Source organism: Harpia harpyja, chromosome 5, assembly GCF_026419915.1.
Source record: "Harpia harpyja isolate bHarHar1 chromosome 5, bHarHar1 primary haplotype, whole genome shotgun sequence".
NCBI lineage: Eukaryota > Metazoa > Chordata > Aves > Accipitriformes > Accipitridae > Harpia > Harpia harpyja.
The window spans coordinates 289915-313139 of NC_068944.1; the positions used below are offsets into that span (position 1 = coordinate 289915).

General features: G+C 38.2%; 1 protein-coding gene across 1 annotated transcript in view; it reads left to right on the forward strand.

The window, feature by feature from the left end:
- The window catches only part of ABCA13 (ATP binding cassette subfamily A member 13), a 176935-nt gene that overhangs the window by 123226 nt on the left and 30484 nt on the right, over positions 1–23225 (forward strand). Inside the window, 5 exon segments of the mRNA XM_052788185.1 lie at positions 8821–8977; positions 9922–10199; positions 10456–10645; positions 11789–11898; positions 22240–22390. Coding sequence (XP_052644145.1) covers positions 8821–8977; positions 9922–10199; positions 10456–10645; positions 11789–11898; positions 22240–22390 — 886 coding nt within the window.

A 23225-nucleotide genomic window follows, 5' to 3' on the forward strand; every position in this document is an offset into this window, starting at 1 on the left:
AAATGTCTCAGAAAATACTCAGCCTGTATAACAATCATTTGCTGTTAGAAATTGATTATATGTTATATTCCACAAAATGAAGGAATAATAACTTAGGTCAGAATTTCAGTGCTTAGCTGTGCAGAATATCATCAAGAAGGTCAGAAGTGGTTGTCTTTTATTACACTTCTACCCATTTTCTGTAATTCTATAATTTTACATAGCTCCAGGAATTTATATTTCCAATGAAGAGTCTGTCTGATGTGGAGTACTGGGCTGGTTGGAGATTTATAGAATCATAGAATCATTCAGATTGGAAAAGACCTTTAAGATCATCGAGTCCAACCGTCAACCATGCCCACTAAACCATGTCCTGAAGTGCCTTGTCTACAAGTTTTTTGAATACCTCCAGGGATGGTGACTCAACCACTTCCCTGGGCAGCCTGTTGCAATGCCTGACAACTCTTTCAGTAAAGAATTTTTTCCTAATATCCAATCTAAACCTCCCCTGCCACAACTTGAGGCCATTTCCTCTCGTCCTATCTCCAGGCACCTGACAGAAGACACCAGCACCCACCTCACTACAACCTCCTTTCAGGTAGTTGTAGAGAGCGAGTCTCCAGTGTCTCCAAATAGTACTGTGAGGGAGGAAAGTCCTCCCATATCACCCTCTTGCTTAGTTTCATGTGAAAAAACAGTTATAAAAAGTTTAAATAACTGGTTAAACAGAGGATTGATTTCTCTATAGAAATAGGGCTGTTGAGCCCTGGGCTCAATCAAACTCATGGTCTGTCTATTCTTTAACTCTTCCTATGTGTAGTCCCAGGTGATGTGAGAAATGCTGAAGATAATAGTTACAGGATAAGCATTCTAAGAAGTTGTTTCTTCCTTGCCTCAAGCAACTAAATGTTGCTGTCTTTGTATGGGGGAATGCATATCTTACAAGACAGATGTTTAGATAATGAAATACAACTGCTCAGAAATATAACTGAGAATCATAGGGAAGGAAAGTAGAAAGGACCTTCTGCAAGATCAGGACATGTTCCATTCCAGGAAGAGTCTCAGATAAACACTTTAAAAAAAACCTTATTGTATTTCATCTTGAAGCTGTTTTCAAGGTTTCATGACTCCAGCAACTCCTTTTTTTGGAAAACTGTTTCAGTATCTCCATAGCTGGATGTATTCTTTGAAATTCCAGCCTAAGTTTATTTGGAACCATACTTTGTAATTCTCCCTCATCAAACATCTTTTGCAAGCCCAAACAAGCCAAGTCCTCTCTTGTAAAAAGGCCTTCCCATTCCCTGGATAATTCTATTTATAATTTTTCCCTGTAACTTCAGTTTGAGCTCATCATTTCCTGGTCATGAGTGGCCAGACTATTATATAATATTCTAGAGCTCATGATGCCAGGATCTTGTAAATAACTCACATGAAACATCCAAAGCTCATACTTTTCTCCTCTCTGTATCACTCTCATCTTCCTCCTCCCTCCTTCTGCACTACCAATTGATTCCTTCAACTTAAAGGTAGAAAATTCTTATCAGTCCTAGTGCAAAGACTTTACAATACTAAACCTCGTCCCTGTTTTTTTTATTACCTTTACATACTCTTGAATCCAGTTGCTGTGACCCTAGCGTAAGGATAGGCATCTCTACAGATCTTAGTCAAGCAGCAGATGCACCATCCAGTACGTACTTTTATGTCTGCTGAAGTCACGACATGTTTTCTCTGGTGTGCTGTAGGCTTTGGTCCTGCCCACAGTGCACTACTAAATCCCAGGTGCTAAGAATTATGCTGGCATTGTTTTAACCAAAATGTTGAGTTAAAGTTTGGGTATTTCAGAAGAAACAAGCATTGGCTGAACAGCTGGACTGTCTTCTAAAAATCTTTTTGTTGACTGCAGGTGCAGCTTAATCATCTCAGCATAATCCCTCCTGTACTGTTCAGCTTTGGCTGATATAACAATATTATAGTGTTTTTTATCAAGAAGGTCAATGTATTCAATGGGTATTAACATGTATTAAAGATATAATAACTGTCAGTCAGTAAGTTTAACATGTCTGAAGGACACCCTGATGAATTTCAGAGTTGCCACTTTTCCCATTCTACCCTTTACTCGGCCTAACTACACAGTAAATGTGATGAAGCCTGTTATGGTCATTTTATCCTTCCCCAGTACTATGCATGTAATTCTCATTTATCTGCATTCCATAATGCATTTTTTCCTTTTTAAATTTTATTTTTCTCTTCAGGGTACACTTGTGCAGCATAACTGATCTAGACTAAAGATATAAATAGCCCAGGTATATGAAAAAGTTAAGTGTCATGGTTTAACCCCAGCCAGCAACTAAGCACCACGCAGCTGCTTGCTCACTTCCCCACCACCCAGTGGGATGGTGGAAAGAATCGGGGAAAAAGACCCCCACCAAGCTCGTGGGCATGAAAGAGAAAGGATAGTAGTAATAATAATAATAATAAACCAAGTGTAATATACAGAACAAGAGATGCACAATGCAATTGCTCACCACTCGCCAACTGATGCTCGGTTAGTTCCTGAGCAGCAATCTGCCCTCTGCAGCCAACTACCCCCCCAGTTTTATATAGTGGGCGTGATGTCACGTGGTATGGAATACCCCTTTGGCCAGTTTGGATCAGCTGCCCTGGCTGTGTCCCCTCCTAACTTCTTGTGCCCCTCCAGCCTTCTTGCTGGCTGGGCATGAGAAGCTGAAAAATCCTTGACTTTAGACTAAACATTACTTAGCAACAACTGAAAACATCAGTGTGTTATCAACATTCTTTTCATACTAAATCCAAAACATAACACTATACCAGCTACTAGAAAGAAAATTAACTCTATCCCAGCCAAAACCAGGTCAGTATCCACCCCTTATTCTATACCATTTACATCATGTTCAGGTCCCATACTTTCCAATACATCCCAATTAATCACCATCACCTTTCCTGTCCTTTGAGATATATATATATAAACATGCACATAGGTATCATTCCTTTAGTCTATGGGCCATCCCTGTAAAATGTCCATTGTGTTCATTTAGTCCATGCCTTTGGGCTCCATCTGTCATAGCAGTCTTTCTGGGCAGGAGGGATGGTGCAAAGTCTGCACAGTCGGCAGAGCAGGATCAGGCTTCAGTGCAGCGCGGCAGGTGGGTGACATTAGGCACAGCAGGAGGATGGTGTGTAGTGTTGGACTGTTGCATGCTGAAGTCAGTTCTGGTTCTATCACTACTGTGCTTCACTCAGTTTTATCAAAGTTCCTTCTTCCTTAATCTAAGTGATTCTTATTGTAATACCATTGAGATAGCATATAACAATTATAATGATGACATACAGTGGCAGGGTTATATAGCAATTAACATCATACAATTTAATTCATTGGCTAGTCTCACCTAAAATCAAATCCCCTTAAGGCACACATTGGAATTCCCCATCCTTCCACATCACCCACCAAGGTCCTTGAGCAAAAGCAATCCCACAGATGGTTTTGTCTCTGCCCAAGGCAGGACTAACCCAGACTGTCTTCCCTAACCTATTTTTAATGTGCACCACAGGGACTTTATCTCTTTCTACAGTATGTGGAAGTTTTGGTCGGGCAGGGCCAGCCCGATTGGCAGATCTTCTAGTATTAACTAACCGGGTGGCTTTTGCTAGATGTGTATCCCAATGTTTGAAGGTCCCAGCACCCATTGCTCTCAGTGTAGTTTTTAGTAGTTCATTTTATTGTTTGATTTTCCTGGTGGCTGCTGCATGATAGGGGATGTGATATACCCACTCAATGCCATGCTCTTTGGCCCAGGTGTCTATGAGGTTGTTTCAGAAATGAGTCCCGTTGTCTGACTCAATTCTTTCTGGGGTACTGTGTCGCCATAAGACTTGCTTTCCAAGGCCCAGGGTAGTGTTCCAGGCGGTGGCATGGGGCACAGAATATGTTTCCAGCCATGTGGTGGTTGTTTCCACCATTGTAAGCACATGGCGCTTGCCTTGGCGGGTTTGTGAGAGTGGGATATAGTCAATCTGCCAGGCCTCCCCATATTTATATTTCAGCCGTTTTACTCCTAAAAACTGGATCTCCTGTGGAGGATCTCTTATTTTGTTTTATGGCAAAACCGGCCTTCAGAAGGATTTGGATTTTCTTCCCTTTCTCAAAAACCTCTTCTGCTGTGTTGCCCTGTACGATGATATCATCAATGTATTGCAGGTGTTCTGGAGCTTCACCCTTTTCCAGTGCAGCCTGGATCAGTCCGTGGCAAATGGTGGGGCTGTGTTTCCACCCCTGGGGCGGCCGATTCCAGGTGTACTGGACGCCCCTCCAAGTGAAAGCAAACTGTGGCTGGCACTCTGCTGTCAGAGGGATTGAGAAAAATGCATTAGCGGTATCAATTGTGGCATACCGCTTGGCTGCCTTTGACTCCGGTTTGTATTGAAGTTCTAACATAGCCAGCACAGCAGCACTTGGCGGCAGTGTGACTTCATTCAGGTCACGATAGTCGTTAGTCTCCACTCGCCATTAGATTTCCGCACTGGCCGTATGTGACTACTAAAGGGTGAGCGAGTTTTGCTGATCACTCCTTGGCTCCCAAATCAGCTTATGGATGGGAATCAGGGAGTCTCAGTTCGTGTGATATTGCTGCCGGTGCACCGTTGTAATAGCAATTGGCACTTGTTGTTCTTCGACCCTTAGCAACCCCACAATCAAAGGGTCCCCAGAGAGATCGGGCAAGGTGGACAGCTGTTCAGTTTCCTCCGTCTCCAAGGCAGGTATACCAAAAGCCCACCGGTACCCCTTTGGGTCCTTGAAATATCCTCTCCTGAGGTAGTCTATGCCAAGGATGCATGGAGCCTCTGGGCCAGTCACAATGGAGTGTTTCTGCCGCTCATTCCCAGCCTCCAATACAGTTAACTGCTAGGATATGCTTGTCATTCCAGAAATACAGATGGGTTCTGCCCCTTTATAGCTTGATGGCATTTGGGTACATTGTGCACCAGTGTCCACTAGAGCCTTGTACTCCTTTGGGTCTAACTTGCCAGGCCATCGAATCCACACCATCCAGTAGACCTGGTTGTCCCTTTCTTCCACCTGGCTGGAGGCAGGGCCCCTCTAATCCTGCTCAGAGTTTTCCTTACTAACTTCTTGTAAAAGTGACTTAGAAAGTCCCTTCAAGAGGATCAGAAGTAAGATCAGCCCTTCTACTCTGTCTGGAAACTGGAGCAGCATTTTTCCTGGAAGAATCCCCTTTTGTGTTTTTTTTTTTCCTTGCAGCTCATGTGCCCGTGCATCTAGGACCAAGGTCGATTTTCCATCCCATTTCCTCATGTCCTCTCCATGGTCATGCAGGTAAAAGCACAGGGTACCTGTGGTGTGTACCTTTTATATTCTCTTTCTTGAGCAGAGGAACGCTTACTCATAATAGCTGAGATACTGGTCCAAACAGGGGAATATGACTTTTCCATAAGTTTGATCAGGTTTTCGGACTTTTTGGACAGTTTTTCTGCAGCTGAGATACAGGCTTGTAGGGAGGAAGAGAGATTTTCTTCATATTGCCAGAGTTGGTCAGCCATTTCATCCACCATCGGTGCCTCTCTGTCTTTCCAGGTCAGTACTGCCAATGGGTTGGCATAGGACAACATTGTGCTCCATACACACTTCCACCACATGGGTTGTGTGTATTGGACTTTGTCTGGATCTCTGGGTAATTGTGCATTGTCTGGGTCATAATAAATCATCTCTAGCATGGCTAATTCCCTCAGGTACTGGATACCTCTCTCCATGGTCGTCCACTTGCCTGGTTGACTTGTAACACCTTCCTTGAAGGGGTACCTTTCCTTCACGCTTGACAGGAGTCGCCTCCAGAAGCTGAGGACTTGTGTCTCTTTTCCAATTGCCTTGTCAATGCCACCTTCCCTAGAAAGCATTCCCAGCTGCTTGGCTTCCCTACCCTCCAATTCCAGGCTCCTAGACCCATTGTCCCAGCATTGGAGAAGCCAGGTGATAATGCACTCACCTGGATGATTGCTGAAATCATCTCGCATATTGCACAACTCACTCAGGGATAGGGATCGGGTGACTACCTCTGGTTCTGCCTCTTCCTCCTGTTCTTGTGATGACCCTGGTTCATCTTCATCCCTTACTAAGCAAACTGATTTTTTTGTATATTTCTTCTGTATGGGGGCAGCTGATACTGGCACAGGTTGGTTCTCTCGTTCAGCTGCAATGCCTGTTGCTGGGGTTGGAGTAACCGCAGTGCCTGACATTCTGTTGTCAGATCCAGAGACCTTCTCTTCCCCTTCAGGGTACTGAATAGCGTTGAACTGTACGTGCTAGAAGGGCGTGTGTTTGAAAGAATAATCAGCAATTTCCTAGTGTGTTACTTTAAAGATTATTTCTTTTAAAAAAGTTAAGAGACCATTTAACTAAACTCTATTTTTTCCTCTTTTAGCTGGTAGCAGAAGTGGTTTATAGTGCAACAGCTTAAGCGCTTTTGTCCAAAATGCTCCATCTTTGATACTTACAAAATAACAAATTACAGCTGAAGCTGAAGGAATAGGAGGAGTTAGGATAGAGATGCAGGTGTGACTGGCAGCTACTTTAAAGGCTGTGTTTGAACATCGTACAACTTTAGTATTCTGAAAGTCTTACTCATTTCTTAGCAGGTATAAACAAACAAATCAAATTTTGTTTTCATTTACAGTAGAGTAATGGCACTCTAAATGATGTCTCTTTCCTGAGTTTTTTCCGACGATGGACTTGTCTTGTATTTATGGTATTGTAATTCAGAGCAAAACTTAGAATAGTGGTTTTGGTATGTGCATGAAGGGAGGAAAAAAGATTCTGTGATTAAGACTGGCAACAGGATGCTGAGAAGTATGGTGTGATCTTGAATACTTAAAATCTTCATTTGAGACCCAAACATTAAGTCATTTAACCTTTATCTTCCTGTAAACTGAGGATAACATCACTATTACTTCACAGCAAGTTTTGAAAGTTTGTTTCTTAAGGTAAAGGATTTTGGCATTCTTAGATGAAAAAAGTTCATCTGTAAAGCACACAGTATGAATTTAAAAGGGACTTTTATGGCTCATAATCTAAACTACTGTTTAATGCAATAAAGAAGTGAATTCACAGATTTTTGGCTAGTTGCTCTTGAACTCACTATTAAAACAACTATATATATGCATATTAATACTATATAAGAAGTACTTATATATATACTTATATATATACACTACATATATACTTATCATCATGCAATGGTGTATGCTGATACTTATGCTCCTGCAGTCTGTTTGTGTCCTGTTTTCAGCTGGGATAGAGTTAATTGTCTTCCTAGTAGCTGGTACAGTGCTATGTTTTGAGTTCAGTATGAGAAGAATGTTGATAACACTGATGTGTTCAGTTGTTGCTAAGTAATGTTTAGTCTAAAGTCAAGGATTTTTCAGCTTCTCATGCCCAGCCAGCAAGAAAGCTGGAGGGGCACAAGAAGTTGGCACAGGACACAGCCAGGGCAGCTGACCCAAAGTGGCCAGTGGGGTCTTCCATACCATGTGACATCATGCCCAGTACATAAACTGGGTGGAATGGGGCTGGGAGAAATCACTGCTCGGGGACTAACTGGGAGTCGGTTGGCGGGTGGTGAGCAATTGCTGTGTGCATCATTTGTATAATCCAATCCTTTTATTATTACTGCTGTCATTTTATTAGTGTTATCATTATTAGTTTCTTCTTTTCTGTTCTATTAAACAGTTTTTATCTCAACCCGCAAGTTTTACTTCTTTTCCCGATTCTCTCCTCCATGCCACTGGGTGGGTGGGGAAGTGAGTGAGCAGCTGCGTGGTGCTTAGTTGCTGGCTGGGGTTAAACCACGACAGTTTGATAGATAGGCCTTGTGCTATGTTCAATGGAAAATAAATTTCCTTAACATGACACTCATGCTCATCAAATTGCCTGGGCATTTTTTTAGTCTGGCTAGACATATCTTACTCTTTATAAAAAATATGACTGCTCCATTTTGGATAGGCATCATTTGACTTGCCAGAATAGAGGGTGCCTTCCCTCCTCCTTTAAAGATTTGCATTGAAAATGATGCAGCCACGGACATGCTGTCTTATCATCATTGTGCTATGAAGTAACTATGCAGTCATTTTTGATGGCTACTACTCTACTGACTGATAACCTGTTTTAGGTAATAACAATGCTAACATGATCTTTGGCAAATTTCAGTTCTTAAATATTACTGGCACAAATATTAGTTCCAGTTCAAGGAGTAATGCTTTTGTCTTCCTTCTTTTTTTTTTTTTTTTTTTAATAGAAATTTTCTTCTTTTTCTTCCTTTTTTTTTTTTTTTTCTCTTTTTGGTCACTCTCCCCTTCCTTTTTTGTTCTTTTTTCTTTCTATGAAAGCCTCCAAGAAAAACTGATTGCTCAGCATACATGATTTAAGCTTCAAATATTTGGTTTTAATTCTATTTCTGTGTAAGAGGCTTGTTAAGATGCGTGGGTTTGCAGTCATTCAGAAATCGGGGTTGTGAGCTTTCTGGAACAGTGAAAGTAAATATATGTACTTCATATATGCAAAAATGGATCATATCTGCCCATCACATGGCAGTAGCTATGTGTAGATCTATGGAATCATAAGGTAATTTGATAAAGAAAACATATCCCAAATTTGTCCTTTTTTCTCAGCTGGTCAAAAGAGTTGTTTGCATATCTTTAAAATAAGGAGTAACTATTGGGTTTTTCTCTAGTATGAGAACTGCCTTTTTTTTTTTTTTCTGGTGAAGTGAAAGCATAACTTATTTGTGATAATATTTTTCTTTAAACTTTCAGATATGCAACTTTACCGTGGATGTATATTGTATCCAGATTCTTCTCAAGTTCAGATATAGCTTTTATTTCTTATATCTCCCTAAATTTTGTGTTTGGCCTATGTACCATACTGGTGACTCTCTTACCTCATTTGTTAGCTACAATTTCCAAAGTGCAGGTCAGTATAAAATCTTTGCTTTATGTTACTCATAAGTGAGATGTATGCACACACGTGCGTGCACGTATATGTTTGTATATATAAATATATGTATGTTTGTACATATGCACAAACAAGATTTTTTCAGCAGAAAAACTTATGTGCGTTAAACATTCATGATTTTTTCTGTCCTAGTGTATACTGTATTGCTTGTTACCATCTTGAATTTTAACTTTTTTATAACAAAACAAAGCAAAACAAAAAAAGGCGCTGTAATAATGGAAGAACAGCATTAATTGAAATCTTGACATTTTCCAGACCGTTAAGTTGTAATTGGCTAGGAGCTGTTCTGGTCAATTGAATAGTTTATGTGCATTGTAAAATGTGTTTGAATAATATTGACATATGAGATAAGCCACATATTTCTAGGATCTGTAAAGCACTGTATGAATAGTAATATGCATTCTCACTCCATGTATGTAATTTTCATTAGTCATAATGGTAATTAAGCAACTTGATGGAGAGGAGATCCAGAATGTGTATGAATATCTGTGCATGTACCAGGTAGAAAACTTGATGTTTGAAGTCAAATCTGGATTACATGTCACTCCAGTTTGGAGGCAGATTTGGTGTTGTCTTGGGTTTAAGTTGGTGATTTAGAATTAACAGTAATCAAATATTAAAATTTTAAGAAAACAGAATGATCATGGCCACATGTGGTTTTTTAAGGTCTGTGAACCTCAACTAAAATTAGAATCCCATGGCTCTAAGCAGTCTAAAATACAGTAAGAGATGAACCCTGCCCCAAAACATTTCACAATATCCCCTTCTGAAATCTGTTCACCTTGAGTGAGATTTGAATGTTGTATCCAGCTTGTTAAGTGCGCTTAATATGCTGTTGGAGAAAACTAATTTTTTTCCTTTTTTTTTCTCTGCCCCCCACCTCTTGCTGAATCTTAATACAGAGTTTTCAGAACATCTACAATATCCTCAAATGGGCATTCATTGTATTCCCACAATTCTGCTTAGGCCAGGGTTTAATAGAACTTTCATACAATCAGATCAAGTTTGACCTGACCAGCAACTTTGGCATAGATTCATATGTAAGCCCCTTTGAGATCAATTTCCCGGGCTGGATTTTTGTGGAAATGGCCCTGCAGGCAACACTACTTCTTTTATGACTTTTTCTTCACTGGGATCTCCTCCAGAAACCAAGATACGTTACCATTTGTATTCTGCCAGAGTGGACACTGAACTAATTTTTAAAGAAAGAAAATGGTGGATTCCTTTGAACATCTGAAGATGAATACTTCTGATAACATGGTGTGCCCAAATTAGTAGAAATTGCAGAAAAAATACAATTCGTTGCCGTTTCCCTTGGATTCTGCTGAGATTTGCTCACCAAGCTTTTGAGTGATTGCAACCAGGGAAATAGAGTTAACCAGAGTACAGCAGTGTCCAATTTGCCACGTGTCATTTGTTATCGTCTTCTGTTTTAGGGGTCAGCATTCAATTAACAGCATGGTCAGCCCTTCAGAAGACAATGTAGAAATGGAGCAACAGCGACTCTTTGGTGGAAGAACTGGTAATGATGTCCTTCTTCTGTACAACCTCAGGAAGTGTTATGGAGGTTTCAGTAAGAAGAACACAGCTGTGGAAAGCATAAGCTTGGGAATTCCGAGGGGAGAGGTAAAGAGGTCTTTTTTTTTTTCCTTTCAGAAAGTAAAACTTCATTCTGAGCAATTCTGAGCAACATACGATGTCTACAATCAAAGATCTGTAGATAGCAGCAGAACAATTTCAGTTGTAGTAATTTCTGAAAATCAGTAACCGGATAAAAGCAGAAGCTCTGGTGGTGTTTAAGAAGCAACTGTTCACTTATTTTTGGGGGTTACAAATTCATCAGTCTTAATTTTTTCTTCTTACTTACCTTTACCAAGTTATTGTTTTATAAGCTAACATAAAAAACAAGTAGGTAGCATACCAGTTCAATGTCCAAAGAGAAAGCAAAGAATACCTAGCTCAATTGTAAACTATGGACTGAATCCTGAATTTGTCACCAAGGCAAACTTGTAGTTCCCATGCTGAAATCATTGCAGTATATTTTAATATAGTATATAATATACTAATGTACTATTTTAATGAACTGAAATTTAACACTGAATGTGGTAATCCTAAAGATTTCAGAACAGCGTTTATTTGGTTTATGGGGTTTTTTCATTATTTTGATGCTTTTGGGAATTGCAGATACTAATTTCAAAAATCCTTATAAGGAGAAGACTTTCCTTGGTTGCTAATAGCAAATTGGAAGATTTGAGAAACTAGTGCATGGCAGTGCAGGTCCAGTGATGTCCTGCCAGTTATAGATCAGCTATTGGGTAACTGGGGTAACCAAGAGGATGTTATTGCTGATTAAAGCCTATTTATCAATAAGTAAGTTCATGAAACGAGTATTTTAAAAGTTATGAAATGCTACATGTAGACTTAATAGAAATCCTGCCCTAGCTTAAACATATATCCATTGCAGCGAGGGGCCTGAAATAACTGTTCAGAGTCAGTGTGTGTCTTGGCTGTTTGGTGTTCATTTACTTGTACGGACTGAAGCAGCTCATGAGAAACTGAGAAATATTGACTCTATGGACTGGTAGTCAGGGCTCTCAAATAAGACTTGAGATCCTCAGGTTCAAATCTAGCATTTACTAATAATATGGATAAATAATGCATTTAGTTACTGGGCAGGTGGAGGACTAGAATCCTAAATAAGTCACTTCTAGGAAGTGCTTCCCTCCCCTACCCCCCCACCCCGTGTTTGGTTTTTTTTATATCTGTTAGTGTTTTGGACTCCTGGGAACAAATGGAGCTGGGTGTGGCACAACATTTAAGATGCTGACTGGAGATATCATCCCATCTGCAGGACGTGCTGTTATCAGGGCTCCTACAGGGTAAATAACACAGGGTTTGATCAGAATAGTGCTAATTGATAATGCTAACGATCAAAGACTCAGCACGTCTTCAGTCCTTTACACTGTATTCCAAAGACCTCTTTTCTTCCCTTTTAAATGTATATTGCTTTATTGCTATTAAGTCTCTGCAGGAAAACATTTTATCATTATTTAATTCCACCTGACAGCTCTGTTAATTGAGAATAAACTTGTTTGATAGCAAAAGAGGAAGGCTTTAGGAAGCCTTAACATAATAAGCCTTTTAAAACTGTAACAAAAATCTTAACATACGGCATGTCCAGATCCATGGACATATATCCCCCATACTAGTGCTGCACTGAAAGGTTTCCAGGCTTAGGCTGATGAGCAGTGCTTCAAGTAGATAATTTTAAAATATTTTCTGACACTTGTGTCCCTCGAAGTCTTTAATTAATTACTTGATCAATATGCTATGTAATTAGGATAGGAGGTAGTGTTGGTGATATTAAGGCTAACTCTGATGGAGTGATAAGTGAATAATGGACTTTTTACGGTAGACGTAACCAACATTTGCCATTTTTCCCAGCAAAATTGGAGGGGAGGTAAAGTTACGTCTTAGGCCAAAGTAAAATGTATATGTGTATACATAAATGTATTCTGGGCTAGTTAACAATTTTAAAACCTCTCTTTTCCTCAATAACGTCTACTTCAAAATATGTGTTTTGGAGAAGGACAGGTGAAGGGTTTAATTCAGCAAATTTTTAAAGTAAGCATTTTGGAATTTCCAAAATGAGAAGTTAATGTCTTTGTTTTAGAAATTAAATGCTTTCAGCATTTGCTTGCTTCTTCAAAAGATAATGATCAGCAGATTAAACTTCAAAATGTAAGTAGTTTCAGTCATTGCAAAATTCAGTTTTCTGGAAAGTTTATACTTCTTTTGAAATGGACACCATTACCACTATGAAACATGATTTTACTAAGGGTGTTTTGTTTGGTTTTTTCATTACCTTTCATAACGACTTTTTTTTCCAAGAGATGCAGTGTACAAATAATTTGATAATAAACTCCTGAAATGACCATCAGATAATTGTTAATCACGAAGAAGGAATGACTAAAGAGATTTTGGAAAAATGATTCTTAAGAGAATAAGAAGTGGTATGAGAGAGGCTTTACAATGGTTATGGAGATTTTAGATGTTTTCATTTATAATTTCCCAGAACAGAAGACAAAAATTTTCAGACATTAAGCAACAACAACAACAACAAAAGTGATTTAAAGTCGGGTAAACATTAACATTTGGTGTTCTTTGGAAATGGTGGAATGCTTTGTACCAGGAAACCATGGAGGTCAGAAGTTTAGCGTGAGTCTGAAGAGGATTTGAGATTTACAGAAATAAAATAATCTGTAATAATTTTTTGATATGATATTGCCCTCAAGCCAGTATTTAAGCTCCCAGGTCTTGTTTAGATTTTTGAGTGGTATTTTTCCATAGATTTTAATGGGACTTGCGTTTGGTCCTACCTGTGCATTCATGGATTGCATATGGCTTTCCCTGTACAATGTGGTACCAGATCTATATTTGGGCAAATGATTTGATCTGGTGTGACAATTCAAAATTTTTAATATCTGCTTGAAAGCAAATATAAAGTTGCAAGAATATATTTCATCATCACACGTATTGGCACTTACACTATGTTTATTGACTACATGACTTATTTTATCAGAACCCCTAAAGATAATTTTTTTAAAAATCACAAAACAATTTAACAATACCTGTATTCCTTTTACTAGATGTGTTGTTATATACCTGTGGCTGAACAGATAAAAATTCTTCTGAGGTCAACGTTAGTATGCTACTGGCATTTTAACAATAGTTTAAACGCTCTCTGTGCACATCATGTGTGCTACTTTCATTTCCCCCACCGTGTTTTAGAAATCCAACATGAAAGCATACTTTAAGATGCAATGTTATTTATCATATACTAAAATATAGGTAATGAAATTTGACACATTAAGGAAGCTCAAGTGGAAGCCGTAGATATTTGCATTTAAGTATCCAAAATACCCTTGACAACATTAATTATCACCCTGTATTATGGTGGTGTCATCCAGGTTATGGATTTTTATGTGTTTGAAGTGGCTGAAGTGAGTGTAAAACCCATATTCCCAAGTTTTCAAAACTTATCACTAACTTGAGAAGGCAACCTCAAGCAAGAGCTGCAGTTACACAGTAGCTAAACTTGGGGAAACAAACAACTTCGAGGCTGGAAGAAGAGATTTATGTCATTCCTGACTTTGTTCCTTCCTTCATATTTTGGCAACTGCTGTTAAGCAGATCATGGTGCACTGTGTTGCTGTACTACTGAAAATCACTAGGGGGCAAATTCGTTGACTCTTCCATAGGTAAGATTATAGCCACAAGAGGTCTGGAGAACCCTTCCTCAACAGCAGAAGAATGACTAAATTTACTCCCAGGGACTTTTAGGTGGATTTATTTGTATTTACACCTGAGATAAATGGAGGAAGGGGGATATCACGGTAAGAAATCCTCTCCTTTTCTTACTCCAGTAGTGTGCTCAAAAGCCTGCTATTCCTGGCACAGAGGGAGAGAGGAGAGTCAGCTGAAGAAAGCAGTTGCTGGTCACAGCTGCAGACCATTTGCTGATCAGCAGATCTAGACTTTTTTGTTTAAAATCTGTGTAATGAAGCAGCTTTCATAGAGACATTACTTCTGATAGCGATTCCTGATTAATAAATTGGGCAGCAGCTTAGATGTAGATCCCATCTCTGTTGGGTTTGACTGGAAAGGACACAACTTTTGTCCTCTGTGATCCTGAAAGGACAGGATACTATAATCTGATGGATCCTTCATGATGCATTCTTCATAATCAAATAATGAAATTAATATGCAAAATTCTTATTATAAATGTTGGAAAACCTACATGATGTAACTCCATGCAGAAAATCCTTAACTCATAACACTTTCTCTTTCCTTGAATAACTATGCTTGAAAGTTCCTGTTTAAAAAAAAAAAAAAAAAAAAAAAATCCCCAAACAAAACCATATGTACATTTTCCTGACTGCTACTGTAATTGTTTAACTGAATTTAAAATAAATGAAGTCAGAAGTGTCTCTTTGAGGCAAGTGCACTGAAAACAGCCTTGAATTTTACAGGACAGCTTTTGCACCTTTGGACAACACAGGGGACTAGAAATGGAAGGTGAGCTTTTTCAGAAGTGTATGTAGAATTTTGGGAAGTTCAACCTAAAACATCCTGAAGGTGCATAGGGTTATATAGAAAGAGCCTCACACGCTGATAATTAAGTTGTATTCAGGGAACTCCTGCTAGATTCTCAAGGAAAATAAGAAGAATTTTCTTCTGAGTGGCAGCTGCCTTTTTAACAGGGCAGAAGAGCAGTTTCACAACATCTTGAAGTACTTCTAAAAGATTTGTTAGCCTCTAGGTTGTTTGTGGAATGTTTAATATCGCAAAAAAAGGAGCTTATTCCTAAGAATTCCTAAGCAGCTTAGTAAAATGCATAGAAGTTAGGTGTTATCTAACAGTTTTCAATATCACTGAGATTCATAAGATGGGGTTTTATTAAGCAGGAATGTTTATTAAATACCAGAGCCAACTTCATCTCTTCGACAAATTGGGGTTTCGTAGCATTCTTCTTGATGGGGGCATTCTTTTGAGGAAGGGAAGGCTTCTGATCTGTTTTTTATTAAGCTTTTCTCTTTTTGATACACTACAAATTAAATAGATATTTTAAACGTACTATGTGCCTAAACTTTGTATCTTACCATTTACATGGTAAATGCACATTTATAGTGTACAAGCTGAGCAGTCTACCAAAACCCTGCTTTTTAAAATTTTCATATCCTTCTGCAGAAAATGTTTTTAGGCAACTTCTAACCTTTGCAATCCCATTCTGGTTGTAACTGTGAAGTGATAAAGATAGTCCAGTAAGAGAAATAATAGGAATTTATCATCAACCACAGCCCATCTTGTGAAGATAATAGCAAAATGCCATTCACAGGGGATTTTGCCTTTTTTATTATTTTGTGAACCTCATTAACATTGCTATTATCAGTGATGTATCTGTCAAAATAAAACATAAAAATAATTATGTAGAGAGTGTGTCTCCATATTAGGGATATTTGCAACCCCAATATTAAAGAGTGCCAAAGGAGGAAGCAGCATTGCAACAGTTAATTTGGAAGACGTGGAAATAAAATACTGATACTGAAGTACCAGCAGTCCTTCTCGTAAAGGGCAGAAATATTAAAAGCAAAAAGGAAAATGACTAGAAAGGAGAGTATTTTAATCAAATATGCTATAAAGTATGGTGGTATAGGACATTAGGAGACTCTGACTGGCTTTTGAACAACATCCATACAAAGGAGTTGTCAAGCTTAAGTATGTATAATAGTTAACTGCATGGTCTGCTTGATATTTAGAAGGGGTTTTTTTTGTGTTCTGTAGCACAGCTGTTCTTTAAGAGCACAAATGGACTCAAATTAGCTTATGCTTAGCTTTACTGCCATAACAAGATTGCCATCAGTGTGTGAGCTGGCTAAATGAAAGCTAGTGTATAAAAGTATAAACACTTTTGTAGTTACCTTTACTGTCAAATAGCGTGAAGAAGTAAGGTCTGTATTAAATATGTACTGAGAAAAGCTGACACTTAACAACTCGGTAAAGCAAAGGAACACAGAGTCCTCATAGGCTTTGAATTTCTGCTGGCATGATGTATCAGCAGATATTGTACATCTGTTCCACTTTTTTTTTTTTTTTTTTTTGTGTACATGGGCCATTCTTTGTTTTCTTCACCTTTCCGTATTTGTGTCCAAACCTTATTCAGTGCCTCTGTGCCATAAAGCCTCTCTCAACTGAGGAGGGCTAAACACAGCTTGGAAGAGAAAGTGTCAAAATGCTTTTATGTGTCGTGTCAAGATCAATGTAAAATAACAATGTGACTAGTGGTTTGTTTGCCTTTTTGGTGCTATTTTGCAGTCTTTGCTATTGTAGTTTGCTGAATAGAATTGACTTTAACTTCATACTTAGAGCAAAGTCTCACTTGTAGTGGGGTGCGTAGAAGAAGAAATAGGTAAGCCAGGTGTTGTCTTGTTCATAAGTTACCCCACTCAGGCCTGAAGCGTTTGGCAGTCTTCCTTATGAAGGAATTTATCTCCCATGGATTTCCACTGTCCTTCTGCACAGAGAGATCCTCTATGACACCAACTCCTCATCCTATGTGAATTAAGCGTCAGTCATCTCAGCTGTTGGATTACAAAGTCATAGGACCAAAGAACTGCTCGCCAAAGAGGGGAAAGTAAAGTATTTCTTTATAGCTAGAACTTGGACTCTTTTGATAGTTATGATATTCAGCTTGGTAAATAAAGATATAATTCAAATAGCTTTACTTGAAAAGCAGAATAAATTTACATCAATATAATGGCTGAGATAGCTGTTGTTACACTCTATATCAGTATAATTAATTATAACTAAGCTATAGTTACATTATTTATATTTTAACCTTGATTTTTTATAATGTTAATTGAGCATTAGTATGCACTGAATTGAATGTGCAGTTAAGAGTACAATGGAATGTCTAACTACTTTTGCAGTTTGTAAATTTATATTTCATTTTGACTAATTAATGGAATTTATCTCTCTATAGAAGCCATTGTAAGTACCATACATATCACTGCCTTTATTTTAACTGCATTCAAAAACTGCAGAAAAAGCATACAAAAAGTGAAGCAAAGTGCACAGCAGAGTCAGTAGTGAAACTATTTTTCCAAAAAAAGCCACAAGGCTGATATCGAGGGTACTCAGTTGTCTCTGGAAACCTGAAACGCGTACCTTTGAATGTCAGCCCACAGCTACCTATAAGCTATATTGCCGGTAACCACTGTAACAAATAAGAACCAAATCTAGTCTCTGCAATAACCAACATAACCTTCTGGAAACTACAGGTCCAGTTCAGGTGGGAGAAGGCAACAGGTTTTGTCTAAGATCATTGTCACTCATTCCAGTGTTTTGGTTTGTTTTCAGTGCCAGCAAAGGCTTTTTGACTGGAGTACCCCATGCCAACCCAATGTAGCCCTTCAGGGCTGGAATTGGACTTCAGGGCTTTCTTTCAATGCACAAAAGAAACGGATTGATGTAAAAGGCCTTAAAATGATCAGTGGAGGAATAACTTTGAATCAAAAATTTTATTCGCTCAGAGGTTAGTTTATTATCCCCAGTATCTTGCAAGTCTGGCCAGTTTCTTTCATCGATAGTACAAAACTCTGTAAGACGAGCACTCCAAACTGATGGAAGCGTCCTTGAGTCCTGGATTTTTTTCAGGATGATTTGCACCAATGTATCGTAATTCTTCCTGTATAAATGGAGACTAAAGCACTTAGAAGGGGATGGAATACAGTATCTTCCATGCTTCAAGTGCTAGACTGTGCTGTTTTTCTTGAGGATGCCATGCATTCTGTTCAGCTTTTCTGAAAGTGTACTAGAAATGTAATTTTGCAACTTTAAAATTTTGTTTAACATACAAAGTTTTCTGGACATGTTCTGTTAGTTTTGTCTGCTGCAGCTGTTCCACTTCAAAGGAAAAATTAAATAGTAAGTGGAAGTATTGACTGAGCATAACATAGTCTAAAAATGAAGTCTTCAGTAGGAAGGAGAAAACTCATGTCCGTGTTAGTTCTGTGTCTTAACTTGATCAGGATATATAACCAAAGTTACTGAGAGAATTTAAAGATATCAGTTACTCAAGTGTTTTTATAATGATACAGAAAGTCCTATATTAGTGTAAAAGTCTGGTTTCCTGGCTATAGTTTTTAGATATTACACTGGAATTCATTGTGTTTACTGTACTACGGACAAAAAGGCTGAGAGGGGTTGGAATCTGTACTTATATGTTCTTTCTCTCTCTTTTTTATAAAATGAGCTGTTTTTTTCTTCCCGTATGTCCTGTTGTTTACATGAGTGGCCTAATGAGAAATGCTAGCATGCTGATAATAAAAGGGCAGAAAACAAACATCTGTTTTTTCTCTGGCTTGAGAAAAAAAATCAGCATTTTGCTGCATGCTAATCTATGTTTCAGAAAATATTAAAAAAATACATTTCCAATTTGATTCTGATAACTTCATATATGAAGATGTCTGTTAAGGAGGAAGATGATTATAATTAGTTTAATGAATGGCATCAGAATTTAAAATAAAAAGGGAAAAGCATTTACAGTGTATCATTTAGTAAAAAGGTTTTCTGGTATCATGCCATCACTACTTGAAACGTTAATTTCATTTAGACCCATGAAAATGAAATCTGAGAGATTAACTGAATTTCAAGGAGAATCAATTTCCAGAGATGACAGCCGTTTTCTGTTGTAAGATATGTACTATAATTAAACATTATGCTGTGTTTTTCTTTCATCTATTCTTTCAGTGTTCAGAAAAAGCGTAGGACCTGGCTAAACAAAACTGAGGGATGATCTCCAGCTTTTTGATTTGGAAATCTACTCAGTGATATGGCTGAGGGAAGAATAGGCATTGTACTAGATATACACCAAAAAAGTCTCAATAAAGGACCAGAATCCTCATACAGCTTTTTTTTTTTTTTTTTCTTCTGGTCAGATTGTTTTATGCTTTGACGGATACAGAGATGAAAAAAAAAAATTATGTCCATGAGTTCTTTAGTGAATAAGTTAGAATCTTTTTATTAATGGCAACTCTTTAAGTTTTCAAGGTCAGCACTAATGGATAGAGTTGCAAGAGAAGGACCAAACTGAGTAAGTATATTAAATGATCTATTCTCACTGTACTCTTCCTTTATGAAAGCTAAAGGTCGGGGTGGGATATTGTTTATCTAAGGCTGTGTGCTTTACGGGATGCACAACACTAAAATCATATTTGTACAATTAGCACTGGGGACACTGATGTGTTTTTATTTCCTGGTCCAAACTGAGTAACTATTGTCTAATACAGTTCTAGCTGAAGAACATTAGATGTCTGTTATTTTTTGCAGCTGTGCATACTTATTTTTTGTTCTTCATGGTATGGATCCATTCCAGACTAGATGTTTCTATCCAGCTACAGGGTTCATGCTGAGTAAATGTCCCTGAAATTACCCCTGAGTGTGATTTGTTCTCTTGTGACTGAACTTGGCATATTACCAAAAGCCCAGTCTCTTGTTTCTCCAAAGACAGCAGCTGCACTAAAAGGAAACGTTGTTAGTGTGCCTGAATTTTCCTAGTAAAACAAACCTCAGACACATCGCTTTGTGTTCAGCAGCATCTAGACAGCATTTCACTGTGGAGAGTGTTTCACTATGTTAGGGTTCATTAAATAAGGAATCCACTGCTTCTGACAGGTTATGCAGATCAACATTAATCAATCCATATCTTATGGTAAAGATGACCTTAAAAAAATAATTTAATTTGATTTAGGTATGGCTAGAAACCGAGCTGGTAAAAATTCTGTATATACTTCATTTGAAATAAACTATAAGTGGATATAAATTAATGAGGAAGTATACTTCTGGTATCCTCTTCCCCTATCATGCTTTTTCTTTTTTGCTAAGTCTTTGTCTGGAAAGATGTCTACAGGCAGTTAACTTCCTTGGCACCATCCAAACCTACAAAGATACTAAAATTTTATATCTTTGCCATTAAGAGCAAAGGACCATTCTAATTAGTCCCCAGCAAGGTTTGTCATAATCATGATAATTTATCTTTTGATAGCATTGAAGTACATTTTTGATGCTGTGGTACATTATGTAAAATGCAGAATTTGTGTTTTCTTTTTCTCCCCAGACTCCTGAATCTTGTTAACAGGAGATACATAATTATATTTTCACTAGTGCTGGTATTTGTAGATCCTGCATTTAATACATTTACTTTTTGTCTAGATCATTAATCATATTTTTAGTTCTCTTAACCGGAAATGTAGAAAACTACTAAGGGGAAAACCATTCTGTTACTCAGAACCTTCTAAAAACTTCTTTTCTTTCAAAGCTCAGATTTTTTAAATTTTCTTAATTTTGACAGGTCTTTTCTGTACATGTAAATCATTGAATGTTGAATTAGATGTTGGAATAAATAGGATAGATTTAGTATCATTATGGGTAATGAGACACCCTTGCAATCAAGCTTGCTTCTTAGCAATGAATGTAGTTTCAAGTAATGCTGTACAGCTACAAAGTGACGGCCAAAGTCTCTTAAATCAGGATAATTTTATATTTTTTCCTGTATTGTCTTTTAACGCATATCCTGCATTTTTTTTACTCTTGTTGTATAGAGAATGCATGCATGCATGTGTGCACAGACACACAAAGAATACAAAGCAACACTTCTCTCTCTCCCTCTCCCGCCGCCCCCCCCCACCCCCCATTGCCCCTTTAATATTGAATGTATTGCACACAGTATGGTTGTGAAATACGTCTCCTTACAGCAGGGTCTCCCAAAGAGGTAAGGGAGGTAAACCTGGTAAGAATTAATTCTCATAGGTCTATCGTTCTCCTGTGTTCATCTGTTCACCTTGATGCACAGACCATTAGAATAGTGATGCATGGGTGGCAGTGCTAATCTGGAAGGGACAAAAAGCATACATTGCACATGGGTGGTACTATTGTCCCACAAATGGGCTTCATTTACCCGGTGTGCAAGCCAATAAGAGTCGAGGTATTTTCAAATTAATGTCATTGATGCGCATGAATGGGTGCCTGTCTCAAGACAGCACACCCTTGTCTCAAAAATCCTCACATTTATACACTTAACTAATAACATATTAATTGTTGGTTTTTTCCTTAATGATTGGTTCGTTCTTCTTTGCCCTCCATGTAAGTTAGTGTGCAGACTCTGTCTTCTTCCTCCATTGTCTTCTTTTGAGTAGGTGGTATCATTTGAGTAGGTGGTCAATGAGGAGGTGGTCACAATCTCCCCCTGTAGGAATTACCTTTTACCTACTTCTTCCCTAATCTTGGCAGTTCCAAGCGGTTCTTCAAGGTTTATTGACCAGACCACAATCCATTACCTTTTCTGACATAAACATAAAGCCCCGTTGTCTAGTAGTTAGTTCCTAAACCCTAAATCATATCGAGTTATTGTTTTCCTATTTTAAATATTAACTGATGGGGGCTGTACACAGGACTTTAGCACCTCCATGGTTATTTCATTCATATTATACATATTAATTGCTAACACTATGGTAAGTGATCATAGCGAAGAGATTCAAACTCATTTACCTATGGAGTTGAGGGTAAGTGTGTTTGTCTTGAAGACTCTGTATCCCAAGGGTGAAACCCAAGGCTGTGGTTTTTTTAAACAACATTCAAGTCTTTGCTTTTTCTTTAAATAGGTCTGAAATGGATATACTGTCTGCTAGCTCTGACGGCATTCTCACCGGCTGTTGTCCACAGCAAGATGTCCTGGATGAACTTTTAACGGGTTGGGAGCATCTTTATTATTACTGCACACTGCGTGGAATTCCAAAACAGGATATCCATAAGGTAACTAACCAGAACAGATTTGCAGGGGAGCTGAAGCCAGGTTGGGCTGTGGGGTTTATAAAACAATTGTACTTTTTTTACATGAGAGAATATCTAATATTTCATCTTAACAGCTTAAGTAATAAGATTTTTCATTACTACTACTTTATGTAAACAATGTGGATTTTTTTTCGTATGTTATGCCAGTTAAAACACAATAACATCACTGAGGATAGTAACACTAATGCAAATGAAATCTCAGGCACAAAAACTCTAAACAAAATGAAATTTATGAATGGTTCAACAGCTTCATTATCACACTTAGAGAACTGGGAGGGAACACCACATGTTCTGAGTCATGCAGCTCTGAAAAACTGTTTTGTTCAGAGTTGGGATTAAACTCTGAAGGAATTAAAAATTGTTGAATGATTATATGAATAAACCAAACATCTTGGGTGCTGAGATGGCAGCTGTCAGCACTCTGCTGTTAAATGTTACAAACGTCACAAGATGGTGGCTGCATTCAAACTGCCTGCTGGGAGCAGTCCATAAAATATTCCGACGGCCGTACCAGGCCTGGGGTTGTCCAAGGAGAAGAGGCCAAACCCATGTCAGAAAATGCTTTAAAGAGCTTACTAGCATAGATCATGACAATATCTGGGAACGTCACTGAGAGGTTTTGAATTTACAGATACAGGTGACCAGCAAACAGTGCTCTTTTTCTGTAATGAGGCAGTCAGCCAATATCAGAAATTAAGTACCAAGTGGACATAGTGTAAAATGTGGGGGGGTTCTTTTGTCTCAGCAGGTGGAAGTTTCTGATCTGACCTGGACTTGAGCAGCTCAGTCTCTTGTG